The sequence below is a fragment of the Propithecus coquereli genome, unplaced genomic scaffold (assembly GCF_000956105.1).
Source record: "Propithecus coquereli isolate 6110/MARCELLA unplaced genomic scaffold, Pcoq_1.0 Scaffold116, whole genome shotgun sequence".
In the NCBI taxonomy this organism is placed as follows: Eukaryota; Metazoa; Chordata; class Mammalia; order Primates; family Indriidae; genus Propithecus; species Propithecus coquereli.
Genome location: NW_012135636.1, coordinates 738080 through 754015, shown reverse-complemented (window position 1 = coordinate 754015; position 15936 = coordinate 738080). Strand labels below are relative to the sequence as shown.

Here is a 15936-nt window from a genome sequence, read left to right as displayed (position 1 = left end):
TCCACTTTTGCGTTTTTAAAAGATCAAAAAACGGAAAGGACTGGCAGGTTGGCAAACCCCAAAGAGGAACCGCCCATCAGGTCTGAGTTTTTGGGATCTCTGCAGCCGGGGACCCCAAATCAAATCGACTGTGGGAAACCCCAGGGAAAGAAGGTTTCTTGCAGAGGGATAGGATTACTGAGTGCAGGCTGCAGGGAAGTACCCAGGGGGAGGGGGCCTCGTCGGAAGGACTTTCCAGCCACTCAGCGCTCATCAAAAAGTTCCCTGTACATGACCCTAGTGGCTCATCGCAGGGAGTTTCTCTGATGAACCCCAGCTCAGGGTTTAGGCTTCTTTTTCCCCCTAGCAGAGGACGAGGCGAGTTCTCTTTTCTGGTCTGACTGGCTTGGAAATTCCCCGCGCCTGACCCCGCCCCAGAGAAATCCCCTGCCAGCGTTTATAGGGCGCCGCGGCGGCGCTGCCGAGCCCACAACAGCGCGAGTCCGCCCTCCGCCCGCCAGCCAGCGCCACCGCCACCGCGAGCAGCAGCGGCCGAGCGCACCCGGGAGCAGCGCCTGCAGCTTTCTCTGCGCCATGTTCCAGCCGGCCGAGCACGCCCCGGAGTGGGCCATGGAGGTGCCCCGGGATGGGCTGAAGAAAGAGCGGCTGCTGGACGACCGCCACGACAGCGGCCTGGACTCCATGAAGGATGAGGAGTACGAGCAGATGGTGAAGGAGCTGCGGGAGATCCGCTTGGAGCCGCAGGAGGCGCCGCGCGGCGCCGAGCCCTGGAAGCAGCAGCTCACCGAGGACGGAGACTCGTAAGTGTCGCGGGCCCGGGTGGCGGGGGTCGAGGGGACGGGGGCCGGGCGTGCGGGGCCGGGTAGGGGCGCCGGGCCTGCAGCCGGAGCCGCGGGACCCGCGCTGCAGCTGGGCCAGCTGCCGGGGCGCCCCGAGGCTCATGCACCGCCCCGGGCCCCTGCAGAGCCGCAGGGCTGCGCGGGGGCTGGGGAGGTGGGACCCCCAGGGGTCGCGGCCTGGCACCTCTCCGTTACTGCCGTGGTGCCACGCACACCCCCACCCCACCCCCCGGCCGGGGGCGGGGCGGCGGCGGGGACGCGAAATTCGGGGTTGCATAAGGCGGGGCGGGAGTTTCTGGCGCCGCGCAGCCGGGAGGGGAAGTACAGGGCGTTCCGACCCGGCGGGAGGGCGGGGCGGTCTGGCCGGCGCCCGCCGAGAAGGGGGGGGCCCGGAAAGTCCCTGGGCGCCTGCCAGGAACACTCAGCTCATAATAACCTCGCGGAAAACACCGCGGCCTCGGCCTCCAGAAACCCCGGCCTTGCGCAATCCCCCGCAGCCCGCGCCTCCCTGGGCCCCAGCCAGTGCACTCACCACCCCTGGGGGTTTTTCCGTCTCTTCCCTGCAGGTTCCTGCACTTGGCCATCATCCATGAAGAAAAGGCACTGACCATGGAAGTGATCCGCCAGGTGAAGGGAGACCTGGCCTTCCTCAACTTCCAAAACAACCTGCAGCAGGTGCGCCGCTTGCCTAGCCCTGTGTTCTCTGAACCCGTGATGGGGCTGGATATAGCACAGTCGCCCCCAGACCCTTTCTAAATGAACCATCACTGGTCATTATCAGCCCTGGCCTTTTACATTCAAATCAGCCAACAGCCTAGAGAGTGGAGAAAATTCCACTGATTTGGTGAGGTCTTTATGACCCAGCTGGAGCCCCCATATCTGCCAGCCTCTTGTGCCTGTGTAGGAGGAGCGGGACCCACAACCAGGACATGTCTGGGGGTCAAGGGAACTCGGATTGTGGGTTTGGTCCATGGCTTATTCTCTTGCTGTTCCATCTTCCGTTTGTAGACTCCACTCCACTTGGCTGTGATCACCAACCAGCCAGAAATTGCTGAGGCACTTCTGGAAGCTGGCTGTGATCCTGAGCTCCGAGACTTTCGAGGAAATACCCCCCTACACCTTGCATGTGAGCAAGGCTGCCTGGCCAGCGTGGGAGTCCTCACGCAGAGCTGCACCACCCAGCACCTCCACTCCATCCTGCAGGCCACCAACTACAATGGTATGTGTGCCTGCCCCACCCGTCAGAGGGCAGGTGACATGGAGAAAGGGGGAGGTGGGACAACTTAAGGAATCCAGGCAAGAGCTTAAACTCCTAGTCTGTGAGAAAGGTTGACAAAATACGTATACAAAATGCGTATCTGATGCCTTTATAAAGTTCATTCAGAACTCAGATTTTGGGTTCTTCAAATTCAGTAGACGTGACTATTTGTCCTATGAAAGGATGGGTGTAAGGTCCTGCTTTGGGTGTGAGGGTTGAAACACGTGGTTATACTTTTTTCCTTTTGTTCTTCTAGGCCACACGTGTCTGCATTTAGCCTCTATCCATGGCTACCTGGGCATCGTGGAGCTTTTGGTGTCTTTGGGTGCTGATGTCAATGCTCAGGTGAGTGCTTCCTGTCTCCAGAGGAAGTGAGTCAAGTTCCTTCTCAATAATACTTGACATGCCCTTGCTGCAAGCAGAAATTCCAAACTCGGCCTGAGCATCTCAAATTCCTTTTGGTCTCAGGAGCCCTGTAACGGTCGGACTGCCCTCCACCTCGCAGTGGACCTGCAGAATCCTGACCTGGTGTCACTCCTGTTGAAGTGTGGGGCTGATGTCAACAGAGTTACCTACCAGGGCTACTCCCCATACCAGCTCACCTGGGGCCGCCCAAGCACCCGGATACAGCAGCAGCTGGGCCAGCTGACCCTAGAAAACCTTCAGATGCTGCCAGAGAGCGAGGATGAGGAGAGCTATGATACGGAGTCTGAATTCACAGAGGATGAGGTGAGTTTCTCTTAACTTGAACACTCTGCAAAAAGTGAGAGTGGCCATTCTCCCTCCACCCTCCCAGACCTCTAGAGCTACTCTTTATATCCTAGGGGTGTCAACATAAGGAAGCTCTCAAACTTTAGTGTGTATAACCAGTATCCCAAGGGTTTGTTTTTTTATTAATAACTTACCCTTTTTTAAGGAGATGAGCATTAAAGCAAAACTCCCTCATCCTGTGAAGTCCATTCTATTTGGGTTATGGAGAATGGAGTCCAAGAATACTTGGCATTATTTCCAGTAGCAGCTTCCCCGTCATTCCAACAACCTTGGCAAAGCTCTGGAAATTTAACGTGTCTTTTTTTCCTCTTGTTTTTAGCTGCCCTACGATGACTGTGTGTTTGGAGGCCAGCGCCTGACGTTATGAGTGGAAAGGGTCTAAAAGAACATGGACTTGTATATTTGTACAAAAAGAGTTTTATTTTTCTAAAAAAAGAAAAAAGAAAAAAATTCAAAGGGTGTATTTACAACCACACTGCATACTGCCTGGCCTGAGACATTTTACTGTGGTGGATCAGCCTTCGTTGTTATTTCTGTGAACTTTGGGGGACAAGAAGGATCGTTGGAATTCAAAGAAAACCTCTTTTAAACTTTGAGGGGGTTTTTGGAGAAGATTATCGTATTTGGTGAAAGGACCACATTCTATTTATTGTGCTTTTGATTGAACCGCCATGGATTTGGTGGCTGCCCCCAGTTGTATCCTGTGGCATGTAACAGCCAGGTGTGTTGTCAAACCTGTCAATGATGTGGGGTTAGAAGTTGCTACCTATCAAGGTTTGCGTTACCCTCCTGTAAATGGTGTACATAGTGTATTTTGTCGGTAATTATTTTGGTACTTCTAAGATGTATATTTATTAAACAGGTTTTTATGAACAGTTATCCTGATCATTTTCTTCCGCCAAGGTGGGACTCCTGAGAGTCATTCCATTAGCAGAGGCGGAGAGTCGTGGGGGAGGCCTTACCACAGCTGGCCAGGGAACTCTTTTGAGAGCAGCTTCTCACACAGTGCACCCAGCCGCCAGCGAAACTCTGCAGGCAGCCCCTCAGCCTGGTGTGTGGGAGGGAGGCTGTTGTCAGTCTGATAAGGAAATACCAGTTTTCAGGCTTGGGATGGCAGAAGCTGCTTGGCCTGTAGCTGGAAGGCTCTCCATTGTCATTCCCAGTCATCCCCTTGATCTAAGCTGTTCCAGGACCCTAACTTTCACTTTAGGAAATTATTTTGGCCAAGTGGAATAAGTTGAATTCATACCTTATAGAGGTAGGAAGATCTCACCTATAACCCTGGAAATTCCTAATCCCTTGGGCTCAGAAATGGGACAGCACTGACATTTGGTAGCAGGTGTTCACTTCAGCCCTACTTTTCTAATTTATTAACTGGCCTGTGAATATTGCATAAGACAATCCACGTAAAAAGTATAGCAGAGCACCAGGCGCACAAAAATACAAGCTACACAACATCCCATGTTTCACACAGGGAGAAACAAGTCCAGAGAGAATGTCCTGTCCAGGGTCACCTTGCAGGAGAGCTAGGTGGTTGCCTTATTTAATACACTCTTGTTTGCAGGTGCTTAAACATTTTTTAAATGCTTCCCATCCCTAAATCTACCTATTTTGTTAATGGCTATAGTATCAAAGTAATATTAAAGGCTTAAAGAGTCTTCATTAATTCAATCACTTTGCTGATTGTACTGAATGATTCTACAGAAGCAGATATCACAGGAAATCGGTAACTTGTGAAATTTGGGTTTAGATACCTGTATCTTGATGTTTTCATCCCTAAAACACATCTCTTGCCCAGGTAGAAAGAGGAGTAAGGTAAGGGCATTCTAGGAAATGCAGAGTGGTGTACAAATGCAATTCACGTACTTGGCTTACACGTAGGAAAGCATTACACTGTTACCTTATGTTATCCCTTTCCTGGTCCACAATGATATCAGTCAAATGAATATGATGGTCACCTTTGTCTTAGACCAAAAAGGAGCCAGCACTGAGTGAGTCTTCCATATGGAAAGACCATTAACTGCAGACTGACCAAAGCCAGCTCTGCCCGATTCCGGCAGCCTCAGTGCATGTGGAACCAAGCACTGGTGGCCACCCTACCAGCCTTGTTCTCTGACAAAGTGCCCCGGGCTCTTCACTGAAACTCCTTGTCCATTCCAGAGCACCTGAACACTGGTGTTAAATGATCTAACACATGAATTAGGTCCATTAGGTCCAGCTCCAGCTCTTGGCTGATAAGGGGAAGAGGTAAAATGGGAGTGAAGGAGATAGCACCCCCCAATTTTGGGCCGATGCCTGTAGTGCTTCCTACTCGGTCAGACTGGTCAGACTTGGCACTTCCTCCCCCTGTGAAGGTGTTAAATTTGTGCCAGTTCACCCACACACTGTCTAGTTCTGTGGCCTATCCCTCCTCGGCCTCCTTAGCCAGTGGTCTTTTTTGGCTACATGGACGGGTTTCGTGGAAGACAATTTTCAATTTTTCCTTGGGGATGGGGGAGGGTGGAGCTCTGCAGCTGGTCCCTAACAGGGGGACTACAGTCCTTCGCATGACCAGCTCTTGTGTAGGGGCATTGCCCCCCATGGCCACGGCAGGGAAGGGCCTCTTCTCACCCACATGGGCCCAGGCTCCCACCTTTCTAGGCTTCAGCTTTTCTTTTCAGGACCTTGACCCTCAGAGTAGGCTCAGTCCTCTGCGTGAATCTGGAGGTAGCAGGGCTCAGGTAAGGACTGAAGTCTGCCCCAGTTCCTTCCCTCCAGTTCTCTCCATTTGTCATCTCATTTCTTTTTCTTTTTAATCTACTTTCTTTCTTTCTGCCAGTGGTTGAGTGGCTGGAGCCTGGAGTTCCCTCAAGGAAAATTTTAGAACAGAAACATTCTAATCTGTAGAATGTCTTCTGCAAATTTCCAAGCAAACAAGAACAAAAGTTTTCAAAGAAAGCAGTTCAGCAGATGGAGAGCCTTCTTTTACACACTTCGATGTTCTCCAAGAGCTAGAGGTCCTGTCAGGACAGGTAGAAGTACGGGAGCCTTGGGAAAGAGGGAAGTGATCTGCGAGGGGGGAAATAAGTCACGTCAGTGACTTCCTTGAATTTAGTTCCTGGATTCCTTCTGCCTGCCTCATCCATCAGGATAAATGGCCTTGTAGGTCACGTGTACCAAGTCCTCCCAGAAGGAAGGGTTTTTCTTTAAAGAGGGAACAAACTCTGGTCTGAGCAGTTTGAAGACCTTCCTCTGAGGCCTGGAAATGCCAGGGCCGGGTCCTTGGGGGGATTTGCATTGACACGTCAACTGCTCCTGGAAGTGATTAAGTGGTGACAGTTGGAACCTAGTCCTGAGTCTGTGAGATGGGTCTTCCAGTTTCACCCACTTCCCTCAGATTTTCATATACTTGCCTTAGGTGTAGCTGAAACTCATTTGGCAAGAAAGGTCTAAGTTGTCGAACTACAGTCAGAAACGTGCCCAAGAAGCATTCCCCCACCTCCCTCAGGGACCTGGACAAGAATATCCCAGGTCTTTTCCCCATTTAAAGGGAGCATTAGAGAAACAGAAACTGGATATTTACATGCGTGTTTCCCTCAAGTGGGACTCAGTCCCACTCATTCATTTGCATTAGAAACAACTATTGTTCTCCAGGCCCCTTGCCAAAGGCCGGAGACACTGAGAGGAATAAGTCATGGCCTCTGCCTCAAAGAGCTCCTTGCTTAGGTGGAGAGGGGGACAGACGAGCATGCGTAGATAGTATGGAAAGACGAATGCCCAGGGCGTGGAGGGAGCGCAGGGCACAGGCGTCCAGGGCAGAATGGGGGGTGGATACATAGCAGATCCCCAGGTAGCTACTTACCCTGACATCCCAGCTGGGATTAAATGAACAGCAGGCTACACCATTCATTTTCTCCTTTATTTTTTTTTTTATGGAACGCTTCACAAATTTGCATGTCATCCTTGCACTGGGGCCATGCTAATCTTCTCCTTATCGTTCCAATTTTAGTATATGTGCTGCTGGGGCGAGCACACCATTCATTTTTGTGTCTGTGTGTGATCCTAGATTCCAGAACTGAGCCTGAAAGAAGTTTGCCACCAATCTTTGAGTTAATGACAAATGATGTGGCACCTTAGTCCAGAACTTGTCAAATTCAATGTGCGCACCCGAATCGCCTAGAGATCGCGTTGAAATGCAGATTCGGGTTCAATCCATTTGAGGCTGGCCTGAGATTCTGCATGTCTAACTTGTTCCCAGAGTGCTGTTGGTTTGGGATCACATTTGGAGGAACTAGGCCTTCGACAATGCTCTCTGTGTCCCTCTGGGAACCGCTGCAACCTGGGACAAGCACGTCAGGCAATGCAAGTGTTTTGAAAAGTAGGGCTGGATCCTGAGCACTGATGCTAACATAGGGGTGAGGCCAACGAACCCACTCTCAAATCAGGTAAGTGAAACAGGGGAGGTAGCTGATGCCAAAGGCATAATCAACTGGGCTCTGAGAGAGGAGCAAATGCATTTGAAAGGGTAGTCTACCCATTAAGATGAAAAATTGGTTTAAAAAGGAGCTTATTTATACCTTTGCATGGGGTTGCCGTGGCACAACCTGCAGGACAGGCCCTGACCAGACCTCAGAACTGGGAGTAAAGACGCAGCTGCTTTCCTCCCTAAGACAAAGTCCCCACTGTCCTTACTGGAATCTGAGAAGTCTTCACAAGCAGTTGACCAAAATGCATCAGGGAAAACTTAAGTAAAGAATAACTTCCCAGGCCGGGCGCAGGGGCTCACACCTGTAATCCTAGCACTCTGGAAGGCCGAGGTAGGAGGATCATGTGAGCTCAGGAATTCGAGACCAGCCTAACCAAGAGATCCTGTCTCTACAAAAAATAGAAAAATTAGCCGGGCATGGTAGTGCGTGCCTGTAGTGCCAGCTACCTAGGAGGCTGAGCAGGAGAATGGCTTGAGTCCAAGAGTCTGAGGTTGCAGTGAGCTATGATGCTGCTGCTGCACTCTACCCGGGGTGACAGAGCAAGACTCTTTCTCAAAAAAAAAAAAAAAAACACCACCAAAACTTCCCCCTTAATGTTGCCCTCATTTCATATATTTTTAAATTTTATTGAGTATAGCTTATGTGCAAAATATTCAGCTACTTAAAGGTTAGTTTTTAAAAAAGTTTTAATGCCATCTTTTCATTTTGTACAATATTTTATTCACAATGTTATTCAGCTGATCTATAACAATACATATCATGGAATAAAATAATAGGATAATTTTACTTCTTGTTTACAAAACACATATATAGTGTTTACTATGTACTAGACACTATTCTAAGTGGTCTACAAGTCCTTTAATCCTCAAACCACTCTATGAGGTAGGTACTATTATTATTTTCATATTTTTTAATAAGGAAATGGAAGCACAGCAAAGGTAAAAAACTCGGCCCAGGTCACACAGCCAGTAAATGGCTGGGCCAGGCTTGGATGGCCTCCAGGCCCAAGTTCCTAACCTGTGGTATAAAGCAGTTTCCAAGCATCTGTGGGAATTCCCGCTAACAGAAGTGATTTCAGGTGTGGGGATGAGGGCACCTTTCCTTTCACCCCAAAGCTGAAAGATCAACTCACAATTAAGGCAGATTAATTTACCCTGAGTATGGGGAGAATCACAGAGTGATTACCCGATATCCCAGTGTGGTCCAGAAGTTTATATACCTTCATTTTAAAGGGGAAGGGGAGATAAGGAGTATAGGTAATTTTGTTTAGGGGCAATAAATGGTTCCTAGGGAGGAAGAATGGATGAGGGGAAGCAGATCGACTTGTATTAATAAATGATTCTCTTTGCAAATTAAATTAACCTGAGAGACAGGTATTATATTTAAAATGATTTGGGCCAGGTCTGGTTGCATTCTTGATCTTCCTTCATGTAATGTATTTGAGATAACAGGGAAGGGAAGGAAAGGGATGTCCGATTGTTACTTTGATGGCTCTGATCTGGTTTTATGTAGATAGAGGGAAAGCCCCTTCCAATGTCTTTTGCTTTCTAAAGGCCTTTAATTCAAAGTGCTCTTTATACCAAGAAGTCATATTTTAGGGTGAAATTTCCTGAGCTTCTTCACAGGTCACCAATCGCGAATATGTTCCTTATTCATTTGTTGCTGACATCCTACCAAAACTGGGTAAATATTACAAAAGATAATTTGAATTTCTGATACATTAATGGAAGTGTCTCATAGAAACGATATAATTATGCAGAAAATGCAAGATCTGAGATCTTAGAAGACCACAGTAAACTGAACAATAGTATGGGACTTGGGTGGATATGGACCCAAATCCTGATTCATCTCCCCTGAAATTTTTAGTATTGTTTCACATGGTGCTAAATAAAGGAAATGAGGCATGTCTCTTCCAGGAGTTTCCAGTTGTGCAGTCTGTGTTTGCATCTCACGGAGGCTCGGGTCTACCCAAAGGCACCACATTAAACATTTTGGTCAAACTTTTGAAAACTTCACAGTATTTTAATGTTCATCTCTGAGGATGCCCAGAGGAAACAAGCAAATGCAACTTTTTAAGGACCAGTGAATAAACTTCTCTTAGGTGAAATGTTCCAGTACTGATTCAGTTTTAAACTGATTTTTAACCTCTCCTTTAAAGACCTTCCCAAGTCCGACATTGGGAGGCAAATTCCCAGGGCAGGACCTTGCTGGTGGCCCACTGTGTGTGGCCTAGCTAAGGGGCAGCTGGCTCTCCAGGCCAGTACAGTGTACATAAATTGCTTTGTTCTCCTGCCTAGAACACAAAGGAAACCTCCGGTTTCAAGGGGAGACCTAAGTTATAGATATGTAAACATCCTGCCATCTGCAAGTCAAATGAGAGCTGAAAGTTTCCCCTCTTAGAGGCTAGACCCCCTGGCTGCCCAACCGTGAAAGGCTCAGTCTGGGGTGAGTGCAGGACTTCCCAGGCCTGAAATGTGTGCAGCTAGGAAGGGAAGGTCATGAGGGGCTCTGTGCACGTGTCCCTCCACTCAGTATCCCCACAGCACCCCAAGAGCCAGCTCCACACACACAGAGGGATGTGAAGGACACCAAGAGCCAGCCTGGCCCAGACGCCTCCCATCCTGGTTCTCAGTGGGGACTCAGATTGGGTCAGTCACACCAAAGGGGCTTTCTGGAAGGAGTGCACTAGAATTTCGGTTGTGGGGAAGAGAGATGGGTAGGCATGTGGTCATTTATCTAGCTGAATGCTGGCTCCCTAAACAGCAGCACCCAACCTGTTGTAAAATAGAGCTAAATTCTTTGCTTGGTGAGGAGAGAGAGCCTCCGACATGGCTGCAGGGGAAAGGGAGACGTGGGATCTCACTGAGAATTTCAAGTTTGGTTTAAGGAGGGTCTTTCATGCAGGAGCTTGATCGAGGTTGGGGAAAGATCATGACAGAGCAGTTTCAGAAGGGTGCAAATAGCAAGGCCCGGGGTCCGAAGTGCCTAGGTATGCAATGTCTGTGGATGCTTCCTGTTAAAAAGTTGATGGGTTTTTTGGGAAATTCCTATAACAATCAAGTTATACACCTGGGCAAGAGTCTCTTGGAATAGTAAAGCTACTGTACCGAAGACAATGGAAGAAGACAGTCACATTACTATAGACAGTCAACTAGGGGGCAGGGCGGATGGTTTCTGCCTCTGTCTGACTAGGCATTAGGCCTAAAGTCTGAGGAATAGGGCACATGCCAGGCAGACCTGAGAGATTACAAAGGTTAAAAACTCAGGACATGAGCCCATGACATTGGAGGCCGGGGTGGGCATGGAGGGAAGTCAGAAAACAAGCTGCACCTGGTCTTGACCCTCACCTATAACTGATGAGCCTGAGCCTCAATCTCACCACAATATAATCCACGCTGCAAAGCACTCAGGTAATCCAGCTACCAGGGCAGAATTATAATGGCAGGTGTCATTTATCAAACAGTGACCATATGCCAGGCACAGGTGGTCATCATGGGGGGATCACTGGGGAAACTGAGGTTCAGAGGGGTTTATTATAGTAACTGGTCCGAGGTGAGGCAGCCGAGAACAGTGGCCGTGCTAGGACTCAAACCTGCGCCCTCTGCCTCCATAGCTCTTCTTCCCCAGACTGGTCAGGGTGAGCCGCCTTGTTTGCTGAAGACTTGCAAAACTCCCTCCACAGCTGCTATTGTTAACCTGAAGTAGTTCTGGCTGCTGCAGAAACCCATTGTACTCTGAGAAGCCATTTGCTCCTACTTCTATTGAATAAAGTTTCCTTATAGGAGAAATTGGAAACATTCCTTACAGAGTGTTTGCAAAGTAAGGGACAGAGTTGCTGTAAGTGCACAAGAAATGGCATGAGCACAGCTGCCTAGACTGTTCAGGCTGCTTAACCAAATACCATAGACTGGGTGGCTTATAAGCAATAGAAATGTATTTCTCACAGTTCCGGAGGCTGGGAAGTCCAAGATCAAGATGCCAGCAGATGCGGTGTCTGTCGAGGGCCTGCTTGCTATTCATAGTTGGTGGCTTCTTGCCGTAGGGTGGAAGGGGCTAGTTGCTCTTCCAGAGGCCTCTTCTTTAAAGGCACTAATCCTGTTCATGAGGGCTCCACCCTCATAATGTAATCACCTCCCAAAGGCTCCACCTCCTAATACCATCACCCTGGGGGTTAGGATTTCAACGTATGACTTAAGGGGGGATACAGACATTCAGTCCATTGCAGCAGCTGTGGGTGCAGTCCCAGCACACCAGGCTTTAGGGGGAGACAGGCCTCTTGGCCACCGACGAGGAGGCTCCTGCCAGCTCTGGTCCCAACTCCCTGCGGGCAGTACTGGAGGGCTTTTGAGAGCAGAAACACCCCAGCAAAGGAGAGAGAAAACTCTGCTTCCTGGGGTCCTGCTGGGAAGCCGTGGCTGAGGTGATTGTGTGGTTAAGTTTCGAGCCCATTTCCAGCTGACCCACTAGAGATGGGTACAGTGAGCAGACACCTGCGGGCCGCGGGCCGAGGGGGACCAAGCACCAGGGACCACCCCTGGTGGCTCTCATGACAGGCAGCCTCCAGAGTGATTACCTATCCCTCTGAGGTTCAGACCAACCCCGGCCCCGCTCCAGACCCTGTGTGTACCATACTGTCATCTTGGGCTAGTTGCTTAACTTCTCTTTGTCTCAGTTCCTCATCTCCAAGGCAGGCAATCACGGCTGCCTTGCGCACTAGCTGTGGTGCTTAACTATCAACATCACTAATGGTGTCTGTAAAGCTCTGGCAAAGTGCCCAACACATAGTAGGTGCTGAGCAGATGACAGCTTCTGCTCTTCAGATTACTAATATAATTAACATTCAGAGCATCTGACAACCCTCCCCACAGGCACGTTGTTCCCTGCAAGCCAGCATGCCTTGTTCATCTACTTGGCGTAGCCCAGGACCTGAGGAACCAGATCCTCTAGGACAGACTGGGTCTGCTAGGCTTCCCTCTTGGCCCTCCCTGACCCTGTCCCTCGCGCTGGGCCCCACCCTCACCAGCCCTTCTCAGCGTCCCAACACCCGTTCAGTGCAGACCTGACCCGTAGGAGCCGCTGTGGTGCTGGGGACATGAACGGCTGGGGGCCTGATGGAAGGTGTGAAGCTGAGGGTTGTCACGGGCTCACACCAGGCCTCCGACCTCTGAAAGTCGCAGGAAGCCGCGGGAGGCTCCCATGGTGAGCAGGGGCCAGGCCACAGGTGCTGCCGGGATGTGCCTTTGGAGCAGCACAGCCTAGCTACAGAGCGCCACAAGCTTCTGCTCCCTGTCCCTGGGCCTTGCCTGGAGCCTCTGCTGGGGACAGCAAATCAGGCAGACTCTTGCTGTCTCCAGATCCCCCTGTGTCCTGCCTCAGTGATGCAAAAACTGCACTTTTATTGTGGAGGCCTGTCGTTTCCTGCTACTACTTGTGGGAAAGGCAAGGAAGGAGAGAGCCGCGCTCCTGCAGCAGCACTGGCTGCGCTTGACACGAGGGAAGGAGGAGCTCTGAGACCTACAAACACATCCTCCACGTGGAGGGAAAAAAAGCATGTTACAGAGCAGTTTGAATAGTATAATTCTATCAATAAATAAAAAACTACACTAGCCGGGTGTGGTGGTACACCCCTGTAGTCCCAGCTACTCCAGAGGCTGAGGCAAGAGGACCGCTTGAGCCCAGGAGTTCAAGGCTACAGTGAACTCAGATTGAGCCACTGTACTCCAGCCTGGGCAACAGAGTGAGACCCCAACTCAAAAAAAAAAAAAACTATACAAAAATGTTCTATCCACTGTTACCGAAAGGTCAGCACTTATCCTCGAGGCCGCAACAGAAGAACAAGGACAAGTGGTTTGAGGAGAAGGAAAGAGAAGGTTATTAATTTGCTGGCAAATGAGGAGGATGGTAGACTCCTGCCTCAAAGTACCAGCATCCTGCTTCTGAGCAGAAGTACGGAGATTTTGAAGGTTCTGATCAATTCCATCTTTGGCTAAGACAATCTTATGACCTCTGCTTAGATTCATCCCATCTTGGGTTAAGACAATCTAGTGACCTCTGGCAGGGTTAATCCCATTTTCGGCTAACATGATCTTGTGACCTCCACCCAGACAATTCCCTTGAGCCATCTCCTGTGGCGCAAAGAACAAAATACATTCCCTTGCCCCTCCCAATCACTGGCCTGAGACAGGGATGCAGGTCCTAGTTCTCCAAAAAGAGTAGGGGATGTTTTAAAGAGACATAAAACATTTTTGCCATTTTTTCTTTTTCTTTTTGAGACAGAGTCTTGCTCTGTCACCCAGGCTAGAGTGCTGTGGCGTCAGCCTAGCTCACAGCAACCTCCAACTCCTGGGCTCAAGAGATCCTCCTGCCTCAGCCTCCCGAGTAGCTGGGACTACAGGCTCATGCCACCACGCCTGGCTAACTTTTTCTATTTTTAGTAGAGACTGAGTCTCACTCTTGCTCAGGGTGGTCTCCAACTCCTGAGCTCAAGTGATCCTCCCGCCTAGGGCTCCCAGAATGCTAGGATGACAGGCGTGAGCCACCGTGCCCAGCCCATTTTTGCCATTTTTTTCAAGCCATTTCTTCTGTTCCATATTCCCCCCTGTCAATATTACCCTTCCATATCTATGGGGGAAGGGGTGGTTACTCTGTTCCGCCACCAAGATTCTTGGTTATAAGTAAAAGAAACTAGTTCTGGATAATTTTGGCAGAAAAGAAATTTGTGAAAAGGATTTTGGGAAGCCCTAAGAATCACCAAGTGGCCTGGAGAGCCAGAGAGATCTGCTGAGCTGGGCCTGCAGCCAGCCTCCCCAACACCCCTCATGCCACTGGCCTTGGCTGGCCCTTTGTGCCCAGATGAGTACCATGAATTCCCTCCCTTTTTTTTTTCTTAGTCCTCCCCTTTATTAGCCTCTGATTCAAGGTCTGAGCAGAGGGTGGATTGCTGGAGCCTCAGTCAGGTGCCATGCAACAGAGGCTGGGAAAGTGAGTGTCTGGCATTCTTGCTTCAAGTAGTGCATCCTCCAAACATAGGAAATGGGTTTAGATGACAAAATTGAGTGACAAATGTCTCAAGATATCAACAGTGGTGATCACTGGTTCACTGTATTCTAGGCTTTTTTTATTATTATTGAGAACTTCAAATATATACAAGGACAGACAGAATATTAAAATACACCCCATATCCAGTTATCAGCAATTGTGATACTATAAAATAGATATTAGTGTTTGGTCTTCATCCTGCTTCCCGGCATACAACTCCTAAAATCCTTGGAATCTCCCAAGTGGTAAATGTCTTTTGGTTGCTAATGAGTCGACTGGGCAGCTTCAGGTCTGGGCTGGTCACTGAAAGATGGAGTCAGGATTGGAGGGGTGGGACTCTCAGCCTCACCCCCAACCTCTGGGAGGGGAGAGGGGCTAGGGGTTGAGTTTATCAATAATGGCCAATGGACAATCAATCACAAAGCTTCCAAAGCAAACCAAAAAGACAGGGTTCAGGGAGCTTCCAGATAGCTGAACATGTGGAGGTTCCTGGAGGGTGGTACACACCGGGGTGGGCATAGAAGCTCTCAGCCCCTTCCCACATACCTCGCCCTACGCACCTCTTCATCTGTATCCTTTGTAATATCCTTCATAATAAACCAGTAAGTGAAAAGTGTTTTCCTGAGTTCTGTGATCCACTCTAGCAAAGTAATTGAACCCAAGAAAGGGGTTGGGGACCCGGATATGGGTCAGAAGCACAGGTAAAATAGCCTGGGGCTTGCAACTGGCATCGAAGTGCGGGACAGTCTTGTGGGACTGAGCCCTCAGCCTGTGGGATCTTTCCCAGGTAGACAGTGTCGGAATTGAATTGAATTAGAGGACACCCCGCTGGTGTGGCAGAATTGATTGACTGCTTGGTGTGGGGGAAATTCCCCCCCACGTCTGGTCTCAGAAATGTTCTGTGTGGATTGTCCAGTGAGAGAATGGGAAAAGCACTTTGGTTTGGTTTTTCCCTCATATCCTCAAAGCAATTTTGTTTCATTTACATTTCCATCCACCCCCTGCCCCCTTTCAAAGTAAACACCAGTCATCGTATAAAGTCATCCCTAAATATTTTAGCACTTATCCCTAAAAGATAAGGATTATATTTTAAAAGTATAACTTTAATACCATTATCACACTTTTCAAAACTAACAATAAATCAGGGAGATTTACTCTCTTCTTTGTGCTTTTCTCTACGATGTTGATTATCAGAAAAAAACAATAAAACTATTCTAATTTTTAATGTGTTCTCAAAAACTTAATCCACAGTTGAGTATGTCCCACATATCCTGTCCCAAGGAAGGCCAGTCACAAGGGACACAGCATAACCCATGGTGACAGTGGGTATGGTTTGCGTCACAAGTAGCAGAAGCCTCTGGATGAGGGCTCTGGAGGCTCGTTAGAGTCCAGGACAGTGAAGGGGACGGTGAGGCCGGGAAGACCATCAGGAGTCACCTGTGCCCTCCGCCTGGCTCCTCTCTGAGGAGGAGCTTTGCCTGTGTTCGCTCTGCTGGAAACTTCTCCATGAGCACTGCCAACCGGCAGGAGAGCGTGGCTGTGCTGCCAAGCTGCTCATGGGAGA

At 49.4% G+C, this 15936-nt stretch overlaps 1 protein-coding gene across 1 annotated transcript; it reads left to right on the top strand.

Moving 5' to 3' along the window:
• The first annotated feature begins 295 nt into the window (after positions 1-295).
• On the top strand, positions 296-3737 carry NFKBIA (nuclear factor of kappa light polypeptide gene enhancer in B-cells inhibitor, alpha). The gene is made up of 6 exons (XM_012658239.1): positions 296-800; positions 1406-1514; positions 1848-2058; positions 2354-2442; positions 2566-2826; positions 3188-3737. The coding sequence occupies exons 1-6, from the start codon at positions 574-576 to the stop codon at positions 3233-3235; spliced, it is 945 nt and encodes a 314-aa protein (XP_012513693.1). The 5' UTR covers positions 296-573; the 3' UTR covers positions 3236-3737.
• The last annotated feature ends 12199 nt before the right edge of the window (positions 3738-15936 follow it).